Here is a 20,415-nt window from a genome sequence, read left to right as displayed (position 1 = left end):
GTAGACAGTGCATTTATCACCTGACACGAACCTAACATAAAATACGAGGGTTTGGTTTAGAATAAATGGGTTAGGGTCAGTTTCAGATCAAGCCTGCAAACGCAACTACCAAAATGTGTCGGTTTTGGGTCTGCAAGTTGACCCATTTAACCCGTTCATTTAAAAAAAATAATAAAAATACTGCTTTATATAGATTTTTAGTTTTAACATTACTGCTTTATATACATTTGTATTTTAGAGTACAAGTTAACAAAACATAATGTACAAGACAAGAGAACAAATACAGCCAGATAGGCTTTGGGAAGCAAGTGCCAAGCAGTATGAGTTTTGGGTGGTACCACGGGGCCTGGGGTAGTGTTCCCGTCAGTACCAACCCATTTAGGCCAAACGTAGTGGGCGTGAAATCGGGCGACAAACGGGCGCGAAGGGGCTAGAACACCGCCACCCACCCCCTCCCCCCCCGGCGATAATTGGGCGAAAAGGGGCGGGGGCGGGTTCTATTTGTCGCCGGTTGGAGAAAAAAAATAATAATATTATATACAAATGACCGTTTGACAACGGTCAAATGTTAAAAAAAATATTAATTAATTTAAACAATATATATATATATATAAACATACACCCTTCTTCTCCATTTCATACACAATTCATACCCAAATTCTTCAAAAAATCTAACAAAATGAATCCTACAAACAACCCGAACCAACCGACACTCGTGGAACTCGCCGCTACCATGAAAGAAATCATCAAAAAACACAAAAAGTGTGTCGAGGAACTCAACGATGCCATGAGAGAAACCAACAAACAACACGAAAAGATTGCCGCTATGATGGAGTTGCGGGAAATGAGTAAAGAATACAAATCCCTCAAAGCAGCAGGGTCACACGAAGAGGCCGCATTGTTGCAACGACGACGAGTCGAAAAAATGCGCGAATATTATGGATATTAGTATTTTTTTTTAAGTTATGTTTTTTTTAGTTATGTATCTTTTATGTATTTCTTTCTAATTTTAATGCATTTTTATTTAATTATTTGAAGAAATTGGTTTTTATTTGATTAGTTTAATTATAAAAAGAAAATAATAAAAAAAGATAATGTGGGCCCAATTTGTAGCCCCTACACCATTACACCCTAAAAACAAATTCTCACCCCTTGCTGACTGGGCGCCACGTGTCACAATTCGCCCCCAATTGTAGCTCCTCCACTACACATGGCCTTATGTTCCTGTCCCGCACCATATTTCATCTAGAGGTGTGAATATCTTAGACCCGAAGACATGACACGGTCCTAACAAGAAATCCACGGTTCCACACGGTCCTAATAACTTCCTGTCAATTCCTAAATGACCCTCATGTCCAACTCTCTATTATAGTTTACTTAAAGGGTATAACAGGAAAATTGTATCTTTCTTTTCTTTCCTCTTAACTCGAGAATACTTAAAATGTTTAATTTCCTTTCTTTTCATTAAATTGTGGAACACGAAATAAAATCACACATTTTCCTTCCCCTAGCTTTCTTTCCTGTCGTAATTCCCTTTCCTTCACCTCCCCTCGTTAAATGAGATTCGGGAACACGCTTAAAACCAGAAAAGAAACTGACACAAAGTTTATAATTAAAATGTCATTGTTTTATAAAATTTTTATTTTTTTTCTTTGAAAATGTAAATTAAAGTATTAATACATGAAAAAAAAAAAACTTTCGGATCAAACGGATTTTGTTTGGGTTGACGTGTCAGACACGACTTTCGGATTCAGGTTAAAATTTCAGGTTGGGTCGGGTCGAGTCGGGTTGAACCCGCGAACCGGAGTAGAAGTTTGTCTTTGCACATACAGTTTATGATGTTGCTTTATTATTATATACATATAGCAACTGAACAATTCAAGAAATTTAAACACAGATAGTGGTGATGGGTATTCAAGATTACCTTTTTGCCTGATGAATTTGAATTCACAGATTGATCGTCTGGAAGATGAAAGCATGAATTTTGAGCTTGATTTCAAACTACCAAATTAGGGTTTATGTTATTAGAAGACTTGAAAAGATGCAGTTTTTTTATTATTATTAATGGCGGGAAATGGTTTTTAAAGCATTTTGCTTTATTTTATTAAGAGTTAATGGCCATTTTCATCCCTGTGGTTTGCTGCTTTCGCCACTTCAGTCCAAAATTTTTAATTTTGTCAATTTAGTCCTCATAGTTTTAAATTTTAGCCAATTACGCCCCATCCGTCTAACGGCATCCAGCTATGCCGTTAGTTTAAGGGTATTTTTGTCTTTCTCCTTTTAATTTTGAGTTAATGGTCATTTTAGTCCCTGTGGTTTGATATCTTTGCCAATTCAGTCCAAAGTTTGAAAATTTGTCAATTTAATGTTCAGTTTAATTCAGTTTTTTTTATTTTTTATGTTTTTTGTTTATAACCCTAAAGAGCAAAATTCAAGCCCAAAACCATCGAGCAACCTCAAATACTGGTATGCATTTACTCTGTTGACAACAGTAATCATACCCCCCCTTATATTTAGTTTCTAGACATTTCCTAAAATCTTCTCCATGGTGGAATTCAATGGTAAAGTGGTCAAGGTAATTCCATGAAATCGAATTATACACAAAAAACTAAAAATTGTTTTGTTGATTAATGTATAATAGTTGATTACGACCCAGATTTTCGTTATGATATGTTAATCTCTAAACCCTAAATATTATGCATTAATCAAAGAAACGATTTTTAGTTTTTTCCGTACAATTCGGTTTCACGGAATTGCTTTGACCACTTTACCATTGAATTCCACCATGGGGGAGAGTTTAGGAACCGTCTAGAAACTAAATACGAGAGGAGGGGGTATGAATACTGCTGTCGACAGAATAAATGCAGACTTGTTTTGGGCTTGGATAATGCTCTCTAGGGTTATAGAAAAAAACTGACTTAAATTGACAAAATTTCAAACTTTGGACTGAATTGGCAAAAGTATCAAACCACAGGGACGAAAATGACCAATAACTCAAAATAAAAAGGAGAAAGACAAAAATACCCTTAAACTAACGGCATAGCTGGATGCCGTTAGACGGATAGGATGTAATTGGCTAATATTTAAAACTATGAGGACTAAATTGACAAAAATACAAATTTTGGACTGAAGTGGCGAAAGTGACAAACCACAGGGACGAAAATGACCATTAACTCTTTTATTAATCTTTTCCTACAAAAGAATATATGTAAAATAGAAAGTGTTCCTGTAAATTAAAATTAAAACCATTTCAAAAGGAGTCAAAGAAAGTCAAAACCAGTCTCGGTTCGGCTTTTTAACTGGTTTCAACGGATATATTCTCATATTGATTTCAGACTAGCGGATCTGATCAGATTAAAACTGGTTTCACTATTGGTTTCGGACCCCAAACCGGTTCGTATAAACTTATTTTTATTTCATATTTACAACCAACCACAATTTTGTATAATTACTTTCAATTTCAACTAATTCTAAAATAAGCTTGCATGTGAACTATCATAAGATAATAAATAATAGCATTCACATATGAGCCTTTTTATTCATATGTTTTATATAACATTAATTAGAGAAAACGACTAAAACACCACTACGTTTGATTCTCTATAATAGAGAATAATTTATAGAAAAATTAAGTATACCTCTATATTTAGAGGCTCACTTTCAAACCTCTATATTTTGTTTTATAAACAAGAAAAAATAATAAAACAAGTTTTTGTAAGTATGATAAGATTTTCTTACAGTAGCAACTTTAAAAAAAAATGTTTTTAGTTCTCGAATATGAATGCTCAAAAATACTTGTATCCTTACATAACTGTTTATAATTTAGAAATGCAAATTACATAAGTTAGCTCATAGAAACTAGCTTGCTTGCCTTACAAGTTGGCCCGATTAACCGATTCATGGCTAACTTGTCTTGTCTATACCCTTGCATTAAATCAAACAAACATAATACCACAACAATTAAATAGAAACAATGTTGAAACCCGGCCATTGCACCACCAATATCCGCTTAATCACCACCACCAGAAACGCTCTTGTGGTGTTGCTTACAAAACAATTTCCCAAAACACGCGCCATCTTGAACCTCTTTATTTATGTATTAATCGCTAATGAATTGAACAATTTTCCTTCACACACAAACCGCTCAAGAACTGCTACCCCATTTCCACCTTCGGCCTGCTTCTTCAAGAACCTTGGTCCGAGCTTGACCCTTTCTTGCTTCGTCTTCTATCCACGATTTGCAAAATGGGTTGGTTCATCATATGGGTAATTTTGTACGGGCTAGGTTGACCCAAAAACATTATTTCTAAATACAAACACTTTATTATTTTACTATTTTTTAGAATTACACTTTGTGAGACTCTTGACCCTTAAGCTTTTTTTACGTGTTTGACACTAGAGGTGTAAATGAGCCAAGCCACTCTTGAGCTACTCAAGATCGTCACGCTAAAGGCTCGAATCAAGCTGAGCTTAAACGGCTCGAGCCTGAAAACAAACTTGTTTAATAAACAAACCCGCGCTTCACTTATCGAGCTTGAGCTAGCTCGCAAGCCTAAACAAGCATCTTATTATATAATTTTTTATTTGATATATTAAATAAATAAATATATATATATAGAACTATGACTATACATAATAATCATATTTAAATATAATAAATACATATTTACATAAATTATTTAATAGATTATAAACTTGCCGTGCTTGAGCTTGAAAAACTACTCACAGACCGATCTAAAGCTATAAAAATAGAGCTCAAAACGAGCCAGGCTCAAGCTCTCATAAGTTAAACAAGCCTAGCTTGAGCCTACATGTACTTGGACTCTGCTCGTTTAAACCTATGACACGACCCATTTATTGTCGTTAGAACCCAATTTGACCCAATTGTTACTTTTTAAACCCACCCAATTTGACTCGAACGTATTTTTACTGTTACCCGACCCAGCCCATTTTGCCAGGCTTAGGCAAAATAAGCAATACTTTTACGTTTACTTGCTTCTACACGAATGAAAAACAATTGCGTGTCAGAAAGTTGCATTATGTACCTGAGTATACGAAGCGCTTCCAACTCAGCCTCAAGTATCGACTTTGAATCAAGAATTTTTTCATATTTGACTTGTAACTCACTAACAGTCCTACGAACTTTTTGTTGCTCATCCACATAACCAGTCCGTTCATACGTGAGTCTCGTGTTCATTTCATCTACTTCCTCCTTCAAGCTACTAAGTAACTGCTTTTGACAGTCTAAAGCTGCAACCTCCTTTAAATAATTACCAACAATATTATCTTGATTAATCTTAAAATTTTCCAAATCTTTTAATGCTTCCAAATATTCCAATTCATCCTCCAAAAACCGACTCCTTGCGTCTGCTATTTTTTTCTCCCAAAACCGTTGTATCTCACCTCTTTCAAGAATTGCAGACTTTCTCTCTTTCTTAGCAAGCTCGCGCGAAGAATTCTCGGCTTCGAGTTTTGAGAACTCATTGCGGATCGACTCGGTTATTCTTCCGCTTGTCAGCGCCACTGCAGCTTGGGCCTTAGTGCACGGTTTCCCGGGCTGGAACCGCTTGATCTGACCTGATATGTATAGCACAGTATGTTAAATTACTAAATTGCCCATGGGTGTGTGAGGTGTGTAAAGAAGAAAGAGATGGAAAGGAATATAACCGAAAACTTTTGTTATTATGCTTTTGTGGTTAGTCAGCGTGTCGATAAAAAGAACCGGCAAGACGTCTGATTTCAGCTCCCGTGCATCCAGAAAGCCGATTTTGTTCCTTAATATCTGGACTGTAAAAATGTCAGTATATGTTTTATCTCTCATGAGTCAAATGATAATATATCAAGAAAAATTCGAATGATATTTTTAAATGTCTATTCTACCTCTTCATTAAGTCCCGGCACAACTTGATACTCTAACTTGGCTCTCCAGCCAATAAGATCTTCACGTGAAATTAATCTAGAAACCAGAAGTTAAGCTTAATGTGAAAAATAACACCTAAAATATTGCATATTTGATATGTAATGTGTTAAAACATATACCTGTCGGGAAAAAAATTTACACCTCGGGAACTCTTTGAATTATCCTGATCAGAAGTTGAGTTTGCACCAGAAATCTTGCTCAAAACAACGCCAGCCTCAGCCAGGGCTGATGTGGATATATATTATTCAGCACAAGATTAAAAAAATATATATTAATATTCTAAAACGACAAAACATCGAATTATTAAAATTATTAATCTTACCTTGAATGTACTCAAAGTTGGAATCTTCAGCGCCGATGTCATCAAACGCGTTAACAGTAGATCCAGCAAGTGCGACAGATGGAAGTATCCTGTTCCTTGGATTCCTGAATCCCGGGAAATTCTTAGTGAAATACATATGCAATCTATCTTATAAAATAATAATAATTAAGCAGAATGCATGCACAAGTTGCTACCTTTCAAGTCTAGAGTTAACTAGAACCAACCATCTTGCATATTCTCTCCTGGTACATAATTCATCTGCCTTGACTTCATCTTCAATAATCTGTATACCTTAATGACATGTTACTTAAGTAATGCTTAGAACCGATTAACCGAATCTAAAACATGACTCCAAATGTACAATTAGTTAATAGCTTGGGGAGATTGAGCATGCCCGTGTAACGATATTATAGTAAAAAAGTTCAAGATCACTAATAAAAATCAAGACTACCGAATAATTTATCGGTGTTGTATGTAGCTAACGACTAAAGAAAACTATAATTTCGATAAAAAAAAAATCTTTTTAAACCTAGTTCAATTTGAAAAGAAGAAAATAACAACTATCCGTGTCATAAAACTAACAGAAGTAATCTTATCATAAACCTAAAGCATTAATACGACTTGCAACACGATACCTTCAAATTCTTCAACCACGATAGAGCCTCCTGCTGAGTAGCATCTGCAGAAACCAGAACCACAACTCTTCCAGGCTTCCCTTCTTCCCGCTTACCATGATTGGTTACTACATCATAAATATATAAATAATAAAAATAGTTAAAACATAAAATCCCCAACAATAAAACTTTCTGAATAATAAACAAAAATTGATGGAGCTGAAAATACCTTCTTTTGCAGTTTCGCCAACTTCTTCATCAACATTCTCCGTCAGCGGCTCATTCATACCTTCATTCGCCTTCAATCCTTCTTCCGAACCCAATGATTTGTTATCAACAGAGACATGAGCCCGACTGCTAATTTGAAAAACAAAACCTGAAATCGAATTAAAATAAGATTCTGAAAAAGATATGCCCTTCTTCTGAAAACTTTTTGCAAACTGTTCGGTTTATGTTCGTCCGTTTAATAAATGAACTAACTTGAACAAGAAATTAACTAAATGAGCAAACAGAAACAAAGGCCATGTTCGTTCAATTGTGTTCGTGAACGTCCGCTTATGTTCATTACTGTTTGTTTGTTTATGTTTGTTCATTAAGGATTTTTACTATTTTTAATGACTTCTCTAATCTTATCGTATAGATCTAAGCAAAATTATTAAATAAAAAACAAAAAAAATACAAACTTGGTAGCCAAACCAAACCGCCGACACCTTCACATTGACCATTCTCGGTTAACCAAATCAAATAACACATTGGTTGTGTTCATTTGTGTTCGTGAACTGTTCACAAACAAGTTCATTTCCTTAAAAGACGAACACAAACAACTTCGTACGGTTAGGTGTTCGTGAACCGTTAGCTTGTCCGATAAAAGCTTAATAGACAAACATAAACAAGGCCTTGTTCGGTTCAGTTTGGTTTGTTTCGTTTACAGCCCTATAAATCACAATCCTCCAATCCCAACAGATAAAAATATAAAATACATATAAAATGAAAAAGATTTACCCTTTTTCGATAACCTATACCGCGCAAACACCGCAAGTAACGCCACCACCGAAGTCCCAATACCAAACAAAAGAAACACAGGAGCCCCTAATTCACCAAAAAGGTACAGCATTTCAATTAAAAACGTACATATTAACATCAAATTACTGCAATATGCAACAATAATATTATACCTCCAGATTTCTTTCTGGGTAGACCAGATTGTTGAAGAATCGCCCAACCATTGTAATCATCAATATCTCGTCGATCGGAAGAAACCCAACTCAATTCTTGGTTATCTTGAGCAATTGAAGCAGATAAAGGTGTAAACTTTGGGGGTTTAGGGTTTGTGGGTTTGAGATTGAGATTATGGGTTGAAATTGGAAATGGGTATTGGGATTTAAGGGTGTGAAGAGAGAAGAAGGTGGGTGTGGAAGAAGATGAACACATTATTATTATTATTATTATTATTATTATTATTATTATTGTTGTTGTTGTTATTGTTGTACTGTAATGGTGTGAATATTGAAGATGAATTTGGTGGTTTTTGAAGCTTCAATGGCTTTAGATGGAAGAAGTAGAAAAAGGGTTTAGAATCTTGGATTTGATCACTTTATTCATTTTCTTAAAACCCCTTATCTTGTTTTTGGTGTGGGAATAACAAGCATAAAGTTTTATTTTTTTTTAGTAAATTCAGTTTTCGTCCATATATCTGTCTAAATATGTGGTTTTAGTCTAATAGTTTCAAATTTGCGATTTTCATTTATGTGGTTTTATTTCACTTGCAATTAAACCCGATATCACTAACCCTGTTAATTCTAATCGTTAAACCCATCAACGTGCACCTCAAGTGATGGGCAGTTTTGTCCATTTTCTTCCCAAATAAACCTCAGCCTTAATTCTCAAGCTCTCTCACGTGAGAGGCTAGAAATTATTTAGAGAGAAAAAGGACAAAACTGCCTCTCACCTGAGGTGCACATTGATGAGTTTAACGATCAGACTTAATAGGGTTAGTGGGTCGGGTTAATTGCAACTGAAATGAAACCAAAAGGACGAAAACTGCAAATTTGAAACTATTTGACTAAAATCGCATATTTAGACAAACCAAATGGATGAAAACTGCAGTTTACTCTTTTTTATTTTTTTTTTTTTTGGATGAAATGGGTTTATATCAAACTAGTGTTTTACCTGGCGTAAAGCAGGTTGGATGACGCGTCGGGTGGGTCGTATTTGTTTATGTACTAGTCGCTTTGTAGTAGTGCACAAATGTGGGTTCGATTGATTAACATATAAAAAATTAAAGTAAAAGACATTTATTCTGTCGATAAAACCCGAGCCATAGACATAAAACGTTAACAAATTATAATTAAAACTATTATAATTATAAAAATTTGTTCATATAAGTATATTTATTTCTTTAAAATAAATATAGAAATTACAAAAATGGGGCATACCTAATAACAAACCAAATACACATTTAATACTAAGTAAAAAGTAAAAAGGAAATAAATATACACTTAATACTAAGTGAAGTAACAAAATGACAGAATCATGCATGAAAACGGAATTGAGCCTATGACGACTCACATTAGTGTTTTAACAAATAATACATCAACCAACAAACCATATTTGTTAACCTACCAAATAATTTATCTAAAAGTTTGTGACATCAACCATCACTTTTACTCTATATAGATAATTTAGATTTTAGACCTAAGTGTAATGGGGTCACATTACTAGGCAGGAGTGTTAAAACACTATTGATGTGTTGGGCGACAAGGACATGAGTTCCTTTAAGCAGTAGGGTGAGGCCCTAAGTCAGCTCACCAGATTTAACTCGACAAAACAAAGGAAGGACGCCAAGGGTAGGGAGCCCTTTTGCACGACTTTGTAAGCGGGCTCAAGGGCACAGGATGTGGGGCGATGGTTTAATTCAACTAATCAAATCCAACAACTCATTTTTTAATACTAATAATAATAGTAATAATAACAATTGCGTTAGTTTAACCGTTACACATTTTTTATGAAAAGTTAGTGAGATGTCACATGCCTACGTGACAGTCACTTTTAGTTACTTAACATGGGCAGGTGCAATAGGAGATATAGTCCGTTTTTTACCAGTCACATGCACACACGCTTCATTTATTTTAGTAACTTTTTTTCTTTTATTTAGCCTACTAGTTAAACCATCACACACACACACAAAAATCCGATCATTGCATATCTCTTTTATTTTACCACTTTATTCGTGTTTTGTTTGATTCAACAAATTTCTTGGAAGCACTGATATAGAGCGAGATTGGAGATCCTTAATGATGGAAGGCATCTCTTTTGGTCCGTTTTTCATAAAAGTATTCATGGCATCGAAATTCGAATAGTCGATCATCTTTATTAACATGAAGAGAGCATTTTATATACCCAACCCTTTATACTTTTAAATCATATTGTTCTAAAACCAAGCTTCGTGTATATTATTATAGATAGATGAAAACCGGTAAAGAATTAAGTATTATTAATCAAATACATTTTTTTACTATAATAAAAATATTACTAATAAATTTTATAACTAATATATTTTACAACTATAAAAAAAATACTTAAACTCCCCGTCTTGTTAATTAAGTGCCAATTTTTGCTTAAGCCAATGACATGCAACTTGAGGTTGCACATATTTGACCTGGTCTTTTCCCGTGTCCAATACTTGATATAAACTCCAAGACTCGTAACGGTGTGTCACTAGCAATATTAATATTATGCAAAGACTACAGGATGTGTTGAAAGTTGAACGTAGACTTTATAATAAAACAACAATTAATAAATTATATATATGTATAACTTGCAGCCTTCATTTAGGCATGCAGTTGGAGTTGAATGATAGTAAGATGGAGAAGGAGAGGTACTGTGTGGTTATTCTCATCTTGGTTTCCTTCTTTATAATCATCTCATTATTAGGTGAGTTTATATATATATATATATATATTCATATTCATACTTACAATATTTGTTTCGTTTATTTATGAATATGAAATATGCATCATGCTATCTTTCAAACAGGCGGACCTCCAAACTGGAGAGGAGTACCTCCACCGAAATCACCTCTTCCTCCAAGGTATCAAGGTTCACTGTCACCACCGCCGACACCACGACGCCTCAGTTATAGATCTCTGCAGAGAAACAACCCCGCCTGCAGTAGTGGCAATTGTGGAGGAAGATATAATCCTGGTGAAAGGAAGTGTAAGGATTACGACCCGAAATGTAGGGCGTAGCTAAGAATTAGTTTAGCTCACGCATGCATGGATTGGTCATGTAATATTATTACTGTGCAACTCATTGTCTTTGTTTCAGTACCTACATCTCAACATGTACGTGTAAGCGTACATGCATGCTTTTCTAATAATGTAGCATATATATATATATATATATGGGAGGGTTATCATAAAAATAAGTAGTTTCTTAGGAAAACTAAGAATAAATTATAGTCATTGGATCATGTTAATCAATGGTTGAGATTTAAAATTACCAATAACCGACATAGTTTTTTAGAATTACTCTTTCATCAGTCTAACCGACATAGTTTCCTAGAATTGTTCTTTCACCATAATTTGTAATGCCAAATGTCAAAAATTTATTGGTTCTTACCATTCTTAGGAAACTCCTTATTCTTATTTGAACTCTTTTATCTCTCTCTCTCTCTCTCTCTCTCTCTCTCTCTATATATATATATATATATATATATATCGTTTACTATTACATTACAAGAAGATTAAAATCATGTATATGTACTATAGCTTATCTGTGATTGGTTATAAAGGTGTTGTTTTTCCGGCTAATTCTATCATTAATGAATGTACAATTAAGGCAACATCTTGTGGGTATTCTTGCTAGCTTGTCTGAATAATCAATGGGGATCTAGAATTTTTTTTTATGATTATATTGCTTTTAGATGCTTCAATTTTATATGATCGGAAATAAAAAATTATAGCTGGTTTGGCAGTTCTGGTTGGATAAGATTAATCACATATATAAAAAATTATGACATGGTTTGGGTGAGGGCGGTGGTGGCCGGAGCAAAGGGAGACTACTATAGCGGTGTTTGATCGTGCAAGGGGTGGAGTAGCGGTTGTGCACGTGTGATGTTTATGAGTTTTATAAAACAAATATTCCTAATAATACCCTATTTAAACATGTAAAAAATGTTTTAAAAATGGTCACAAACTATAGAGGTAGGGTACCAAAAAGACCCAAATACCCTTAAGTGACACACGCGGGTTAATCAGAAGTCCCTCATAAGGCACCCGCGGGGCATACAAATCATCCGCATAACCATGGGCGGAAGAAACACCCCCATAAGGCATGCAGAAGCATCCTAGCACCCTCAAAAGTTGTCCGCGGGACAGAAAGATCATTCGCATGAATAACTACGAGGTAACGCTCCGGGACAGCTGTCAGAGTATGATAACACTCTAGAAGATTTACCAAGATGCCCTCTCAAGTAATACGTGATGTATCAGCCAATTATTGAAGGACACCTGTCCAGGCTGTTATAACCGTGCACATGGCCAAAGTTGTTTATCACCCTATCACAAGAGGACACGTGCCCAGGTTGTTATACATGCACATGCAACGTATGAATTAAACCAATAATATAAGGACTCATGTCCAGACGGTTATAAGAGCATCTTCCTAAGGGACAGCTGGCCCAATCATCCTTCCTACATCCTTCGGCTATAAATACCCTCTCAATCATCATGAGGTAGGTATTCACAATCACTGTAATCTCTCAATTTACTTAAGTACTTTATCTTCTCATCAGAACTGTACTTATTCTCACGCCGGATGGTGGTTACGAGAAGACCCCCCACCTCATCCTTCCCGTAACGAGCTCACGGTGTTCTGTTTTGCAGGATTCACGTCACTGGATTTTGGGAATTGTGTTCATATCGTATTAGTAATTAACCGTATCCTACCCTGTGGACTCATCGGATCTAGGACCCATCAGTGGGGAGCAGATCCGTGTTTCTTCATTGGCGCCGTCCGTGCTTTTGTAGAACATCAAAAAGTTTTTCCGTTCTCTTTACGATATGACTCAGTTACCTAAAGGGTCGACGGAGAATCAAACACAACCTCCACGTGATCTCAATCTTGAAACACGTGAATGAGAAACATCTGTGTTTGCTCGAATTTCGACTCCTGTTACACGAACCGATGTCATGAACCCTGGAGGTTTTACCTTGGGTGGTTCAACGGCTCGGGGGTTGTTTGCCCAACAAGTAGGTGTCACTCCAACGGACACCGGAAATGTTGTTACACCAGTTACTGACTTGGGGCATGTCACAGCCCTAGGAGGTTCTAATCTAAGGAATCTAGAACGAATTACAAGAGAAGTCCACCGAACTCAGTCGGAGTTAGGTTTGGAAGAAGATTCCGATGACTCTAACCCAAGAAGAGCTCACCGTCATAGTCTAAGGACCGAAGAAACTTTGTTTCCGGACGAGTGGCTTCGTGTCCAACAAGAAAGTTTGAAAGCAGAATATGAACGTCGGGTCCGGAATGAGCGTTTCCATGGCCGGACCCTGACGTATGATGAGCCTCCCAGGAGATCTATCTCTCCTCCCATAAGGGGAAGCCACATTCAGTATAGTCAGCCACCAGAACGGAACATGAGTGAGACTCGGAAGTTACGTCCTCGCCCCCGCATAGACATGCGAGTACCATCTTATGAGGACGAACTGGACGGGTACGACTCTACTATTGTCCGGAAGGTAGTTTTTACAGCGGGGATAGTCGTCTCCCTTCATACGGGGGAACTAGCTACCCGCGACCAGTTGTCCGCCATGCGGAGTATCACAGCAATGTTGAGCATGATTTTTCGAAACCATACCGTCCGGAATCTTTTGCAGAAAAGTCAAAATTTATTCCGAGTATCGTACAAGCTTCATTTCCGATAAACGCGAAGATTCCGACATCTTTTGGAACATACAATGGAATGACAGACCCCAGCGATCATCTGCTGAGATTTGTGGCAGTCGGAGGAGTCAGTGGTTGGACTCTTCCATACTGATGCCACATGTTTGCACTCACATTCACGGGAGCCGCCCGAGAATGGTTTGAAAAGTTGCCTGCTGGACAAATTAAAAGTTGGAATGATTTCATTGCAAAATTTTCCCAGCATTTCAGTCAACAAAAGAAACATACCCGCGACCCTTCAGAAATACTGGATATTACAAGGCGAAATAATGAGTCTATTGAAGACTTCATTACTCGCTTCACAAACGAGAGCCTCAATATCGGAGGGGTAAGCGAAGATATGTTGAGAGGAGCATTCTGTAAGAACGTCCATTGTGATGACTTGATCCGAACACTTACAGGGAGAGACGGAATGCCCGAATCATGGGATGAAATCATGAAGGCATCAAAGCTGTACGCAAGAACTGAGAAAACTCTGAGTTCGAATAGTCAAAAGCAATCACCGAGGGTCGAGTTTCAAACTCCGAGACCAAACAGGCAAGCTAAAGGACCAATATGGTCAAGGCTTCAGCCAAGTGCGGAAACATCTAAACCTTTTGATGCAAGATCTTTGATCGACAACAAGGGTAAACGTAATTTCTCAGCTCGTCCTTCCAACAGTTGGACCCAGCTATCAAAAACTCCCTCAGAAATTCTCACCACTGAGAATTTGACTTTCCGGAAGCCTCAACCTATACCAAGAAAGTCATTTCTTGATAACAAGAAACACTGCTCATATCATAATGATGTTGGACACAACACGAATGAGTGTGTGGCCCTCAGAAATGAAATTGAAGCAGCTGTTAAGAATGGTAAACTTGAACATCTGGTTAAAGGCGCACGAGCAGGAACTAGCAAGCCTCCCGCAAGGGATAACCAAGGTCCAGCTAAAAGACAAGTCAAAGATTTGAATGTCCACATGATTCAAGGAGGACATTCGGGTAAAGGGAAACGAAGGAATTATTTGGAGGAAGAATGGAAAAGCGAGCCAGTAATTTTTCCTCGGGTCAAAGGTGGTCTGTGTAATAAAAACCCATTGATAATTACTGCCGAATTTGGTCATTACCGGTCACAGTATGTGTTCTTTGCTACCGGTAGCACGTCCAATATCATGTATGAACAATGCTTCGAGCAGTTGGACGAAGAAGACAAAGAAAGACTTAGACCAATTCATGCTCCCGTTTCTGGTTTCGGGGGAGAGATAATGCACCCACGTGGGGTGATATCATTCCCGGTAACACTCAGCGACGAAGTTCACTCGCGAACTGAAGAAGTCGAATTTTTGGTCCTTCCAGCAACTTCGAAGCATGACATTATTCTGGGACGAGAGGCGATTGGAGACTTCAATGCCCATCCGTCCACAGCCCATGATGTAGTAGGAGTTTCTACTCGCACCGCCGTGGCAATAATTTATGTGAACCGACATTGTTTTACAACTGAAAGCTCAAGACCAAGCAAGATCCCAAGACAGGCTCAGAGGACTGAACCAGAGAAATGGGTCCTCAATAAAAAGTTTCTGGACCAAACCGTGATAATTGGCCCGTCCATTTCTGAGATCGTCCGAACCTTTTTAAAGCAACTATTGATCAAGAACATTAACATTTTTGCATGGCAGCCCGCAGACATGATCGGTGTCCCGCGGAGCATTTCAGAACACAAGTTAAAGGTGAATCCTTTAATTACTCCAATTGTGCAAAAGAAAAGAAAGATGGGCCCGGAACAAACGAAGGCCATGAATGAGCAAGTACAAGATCTTCTGCATGCTGGGATTATACGAGAAATCAAATACCAAACATGGGTAGCCAACCCAGTGATTGTCCCAAAAAGCAACGGAACATGGAGAATGTGTATAGATTATAAAGATCTAAACAAAGCATGTCCGAAAGATTGTTACCCACTTCCGGAGATCGATTTGAAGGTAGACGCTGTGGCCCCATTCAAATTCAAGTGCTTCCTCGACACTTACAAAGGGTACCAGCAAATCCATATGGCAGCTGGTGATGAAGACAAGACAACATTCCGCACTGACCAAGGAACATTCTGTTACAGAATGATGCATTTCGGGTTAAAGAATGCGGGTGCCACATACCAACGACTGATGGGTCAGGCTTTCAAAGGTCAAATAAGCCGGAATCTCGAAGTCTACATAGATGATTTGGTAATCAAGAGCGTTGAAGAGGATCAAATGTTGAGGGATATAGAGGAAACTTTTGAAACATTGAGAAGCATCAACATGAAACTTAACTCGGCAAAGTGCTCCTTCGGGATGGAGGAAGGAAAGTTCCTCGGGGTAATTGTTACAGGCACGGGCTTTAAAGCTAACCCGGACAAGGTTCAAGCAATAGCCCTCATGCATCTCCCGAATCCCTCAAGCAAGTTCAAACACTTAACGGCAGATTAGTAGCATTAAACAGATTTCTAGTAAACCACGCTGCTAAATCTTACCCATTCATCTCAACATTTAGAAATTGCCTCAAAAAGGCACAGTTCAGATGGACTCCGAATGCCGAACAAGCATTCCAAGAAGTCAAGAAGTGTTTAATGGAATTGCCCACGTTAGCTGCTCCTCATGCGGGCGAACCATTAACACTATATCTGTCGGCATCCGGCATTGCCGTGGGGGCTGTCCTATTGACGGATAGGAAAATGTTCAAACACCAATTTATTACGTCAGTAGAACGCTATCGGACCCGGAAACAAGATATTCAATGTTAGAAAAGTTGGTTTTGGCATTGGTTTATGCCGCCAGACGGCTCCGCAGATATTTCCAGGGCCACCCCATCAATGTATTAACCGGGTACAAACTCAAGAATGTGCTTAGTAAACCCGAGTTGTCCGGACGACTGGCAAAGTGGGCTATTGAATTAGGTGAACACTCGATCGAGTATAAGCCTAGACCAGCGATCAAAGGGCAGGTACTTGCGGACTTCGTCACGGAAGTCCCGCATTACAAAGAACAAGAATGTTTAATCGAACAACAACCCCAAGCACCTCTGGAACAAGGGAAAGTCTGGTCATTGTTCATGGACGGAGCTTCCAGCAGCGAAGGGTCAGGTGCAGGTTGAATGCTAGTCAACCCTGAGGGGCATGAATTTACGTACGCCATCAAGTTGGACTTCAAAAGTACCAACAATGAGGCGGAATACGAAGCCTTCCTGGCAGGACTGCGGATAGCGAAAAAGCTTGGGGTAAAGCATTTGGAAGCTCGGGTGGATCACATGCTAATTGCAGGACAAATTAATGGAACATACGAAGCCAAAACGATGTCATGGCTTCTTATTTGTCACAAGCAAAGGTCTTAATTCGCGAATTTTCCTCCTTCAATATTGTCCACATTAAGAGGAGCGAGAATAAATCGGCGGACGCTCTTAGCAAGCTAGCTTCAACGAATTTTGAGCATTTCGCCAAAGATATTCGTGTAGAAGTTCTAGAACATCCATCCGTCCCACAAAATCAAGTCTTGGTAATTCAAACTGGTGTTGAGTCTTGGATGTCACCCATTATAGCTTACTTATCTTCCGGAGCACTTCCAACAAGAAAGGCTGAGGCTTGGAAGATTAAGCACAAAGCTCTGAATTACCAGTTGACTGACGGTATCTTATACCGGAGATCATTTCTTGGTCCATTATTACGTTGTGTAGACGCAGAAGACGCAAATTACTTAATTAGAGAAATTCACGAAGGCATTTGCGGACTGCACGCGGGACCAAGAATGACAGTTGCAAAACTTATGAACGAAGGGTATTATTGGCCCGGCATGCATTTAGATGCTGTGCAAGAAATCAGAAAGTGTGATTCATGCCAGCGCCATGCCCCCAACACCCTGCGTCCGAAGAACGAGCTGATTCCAGTAACATCTGCCTGGCCGTTCCAAAAATGGGCTATTGATATCATGGGACCTTTCCCAGAAGCCCCGGGACGAGTCAAGTTCCTGATAGTGGCCATTGATTATTTCACCAAGTGGGTGGAAGCCAAGCCGGTTGCATCAATCACGGCTTCAACCGTGAAAAAATTCCTTTGGGAGTTCATCATTTGCCGGTTTGGTCTCCCACAAGAATTGGTAAGTGACAATGGGACCCAATTTACTGATAGCGGACTACAGGAATGGTTGAAAGAACTTCAAGTCATTCAAACCTTCATATCTGTAGCTCATCCACAAGCAAATGGTCAGGTCGAAAGGACCAACCGAACTATCAAGGAAGGGATCAAGGCAAGGCTAGGGACAAAACGAACGGGTTGGGTGGATGAATTGCCTCATGTACTCTGGGTCTTCCGCAGCCAAAAGAACTCCAGTAATTTGGAGACACCCCTTAGCCTAACCTATGGCACTGAAGCCATGATCCCCGCAGAGATCGGGATTCCATCCGCAAGGGTTCTACTGATTAAATATAATGATCACGAACTCAGGATGAATCTCGATTTACTGGAAGAAAGAAGAGAATTAGCATTGATCCGCGAGCACAATTACAAGCGACAGCTTCAGAAATATTACAACTCGCGGGTCCAGACATGCGAATTCGATGCGGGAGACTTTGTCTTCCACAATAATGAGGCTTCCGGTCAGGAGCCTCCGGGCAAGTTAGCCCCAACTTGGGAGGGACCTTATAAAATCAAACAAGTATTATCCAAAGGTGCCTACAAGTTAGAGAAGTTGGATGGGACTGAAATCCCTCGAACTTGGAATGCAGCACAGTTAAAGAAATGCTATATGTAGCAGTTTTATTTACTCTTTTACTTTGGACTGCGTGCCCGCATAGACTAGCAAGTGATGCAATTTCTTTTATTGTAAGAAGGCTTATGCCTAATGTATGAGAATGCCCAGTTAACTCCATGATATTTTGATAAGTTGTAATCTTTTATTAACAAAAACGAAGTTCCGGACAGACACTTATATTATAGTACATAAGACAAAGTGCACCGGAAAGAACGCAAAGACTTCTTATTCATAGTCAAAAGAGATTACAAGTAAAAGAAAAGGTTACAACAAAGACATGTTTTACGGAGCGGCATCCTCATCTTCGGCAGTAGTGTCAGATTCCTCGTCTTCCTCCTCATCAAGATCCAACAGTTCTTTCAATTGATCTATGGCATCTTCCTTGTCCGCAAGCTCCGATATGTGGTCGGAAAGGGAAAACTTCAAGGTATCAAACTCCTTGGTTTTCTTAACAAGGATGGAGGTAGTGTCCTTACCGGCCAACACATATTCCTCCGGAAACCGGAACGCTGAACCAAACTCATATCCTTCCTCAAAGCCCATTTGGCGGCCAGCTTGCTCGGAGGCACGAAGGAGCACCGCGACGCAATTCCCAAGGTCGTCACTATTCCGAATGTCAGTAATAACCTGCTAAGTCAAACAAACATGTGTAAGCACATACACATCTGAATTGATTGTGTCAACAAAAAAGAAACTTGATACCTTGGGGATCGCCGTCGATAGAAGCCATTTCTTATCCGCCTGAGCTCGGATAAGATCCATCTTATGACCAGCACACTCCAAGGCTTGGTCTCGATTCTTAGCATTGAGGTCGGACAAGCGCTTGTCTTTCGCTGCCGAGTCAGCTTGAAGGGTCTTCATCAGTTCAGCTTGATCATCCAGCTGTTTCTGAAAAGAAATTTTAGCTTCCTTTAAGGCTCGATGACTATCTTGGGCGTCAGTTAGCGCCTTGAGAGCCTCTTTCTTCGCACCAAGCAAGTTCCGATCGGTTTCCTCCAACTCATCATTCATAGCTAACCAATCCCGGCGAAGTTCCTAGTTGGTAGACACAGCGTTCGCCACATGATAAGAATTGGATTCGAAAAGCTCTTGGCGTATGCGACGACGTTGTCGTTCCTTCTCTGCAGGAGGAAGACTTTCATGGAGGTATTCCCCGGCAAACGTCCGCATTGCTCAGCACCGAGTTCCGCCGTAATGACCAACGAGGATGATGCGGGGCAGTATCCTCATCCACTAGAGAGGAGGAAGCCCCCCCCCCCCCCGTGTTTAAACACACTGACCCCACCCTGATCTCGGAAGATATGCTCATGACGGAGTGGAGATGTGTGGAACTGATCAGCTTCACCAACCTCTTTGTCCTTAATAGGAGAAGAGTCCGATAAATCGATCGGCTCTTGAGCAGTGTTTATTGGTGAGGTTGGTGGAGTTGGGAGTTTGGTAGCAGTCGAATCCTTTAAACCTGAAACATTCCCAAAAATAAAACCCTTTAAATCACCAAAGAGTGACAAATTGAAGAATACTCATGAGGGGTCAATTTTTACCTTTAGAAACATCTTGGGCAGAAAGCTCCCGAAGACGAGCTCCCAAGTCCGGGACTTCAATCTTATTCTTCTTCTTTTTCTTCTTCTTGGGCGCGGCATCGGAAGCTTGGGCTTTCCGTTTCCCAACAGCTTTTGAAGCACCCGCTTCTGTAACCTGAGGTTCGCCCTCAACGGATTGAGGACCACATTCCTCACCTATTGACGGATCGGTGGTGGCTTTCGAATCTTGCTTGCGGGTCAAACCTACAGACGAATGCGAAGGGTTAGTAGCATCACTCGATAACCCTCCTCCGCAGAGTGATGACTCTTCGCTAGAC

General features: G+C 39.0%; 2 protein-coding genes across 2 annotated transcripts; one reads left to right on the top strand and one right to left on the bottom strand.

The window, feature by feature from the left end:
- Window positions 1-4,960: 4,960 nt before the first annotated feature.
- LOC143631046 (uncharacterized) lies at window positions 4,961-8,317 on the bottom strand. Its single transcript, XM_077099909.1, has 10 exons — window positions 8,032-8,317; window positions 7,859-7,945; window positions 7,086-7,232; window positions 6,878-6,984; window positions 6,437-6,525; window positions 6,243-6,346; window positions 6,040-6,145; window positions 5,881-5,956; window positions 5,668-5,782; window positions 4,961-5,577 (listed from the first exon to the last, which is right to left on the bottom strand). Exons 1-10 carry the CDS (start codon window positions 8,285-8,287, stop codon window positions 4,961-4,963), a joined length of 1,704 nt encoding a protein of 567 aa, XP_076956024.1. The 5' UTR covers window positions 8,288-8,317.
- Window positions 8,318-17,111: 8,794 nt separating this feature from the next.
- On the top strand, window positions 17,112-18,391 carry LOC143631045 (uncharacterized). Its single transcript, XM_077099908.1, has 2 exons — window positions 17,112-17,693; window positions 18,251-18,391. Exons 1-2 carry the CDS (start codon window positions 17,112-17,114, stop codon window positions 18,389-18,391), a joined length of 723 nt encoding a protein of 240 aa, XP_076956023.1.
- The last annotated feature ends 2,024 nt before the right edge of the window (window positions 18,392-20,415 follow it).

This window comes from Bidens hawaiensis, unplaced genomic scaffold (genome assembly GCF_021521415.1).
Source record: "Bidens hawaiensis isolate Kalapana, Puna unplaced genomic scaffold, B.hawaiensis_p1.1 tig00005935_1, whole genome shotgun sequence".
NCBI classification, from domain to species: Eukaryota; Viridiplantae; Streptophyta; class Magnoliopsida; order Asterales; family Asteraceae; genus Bidens; species Bidens hawaiensis.
This window is presented reverse-complemented; position numbering and strand designations above follow the sequence as displayed.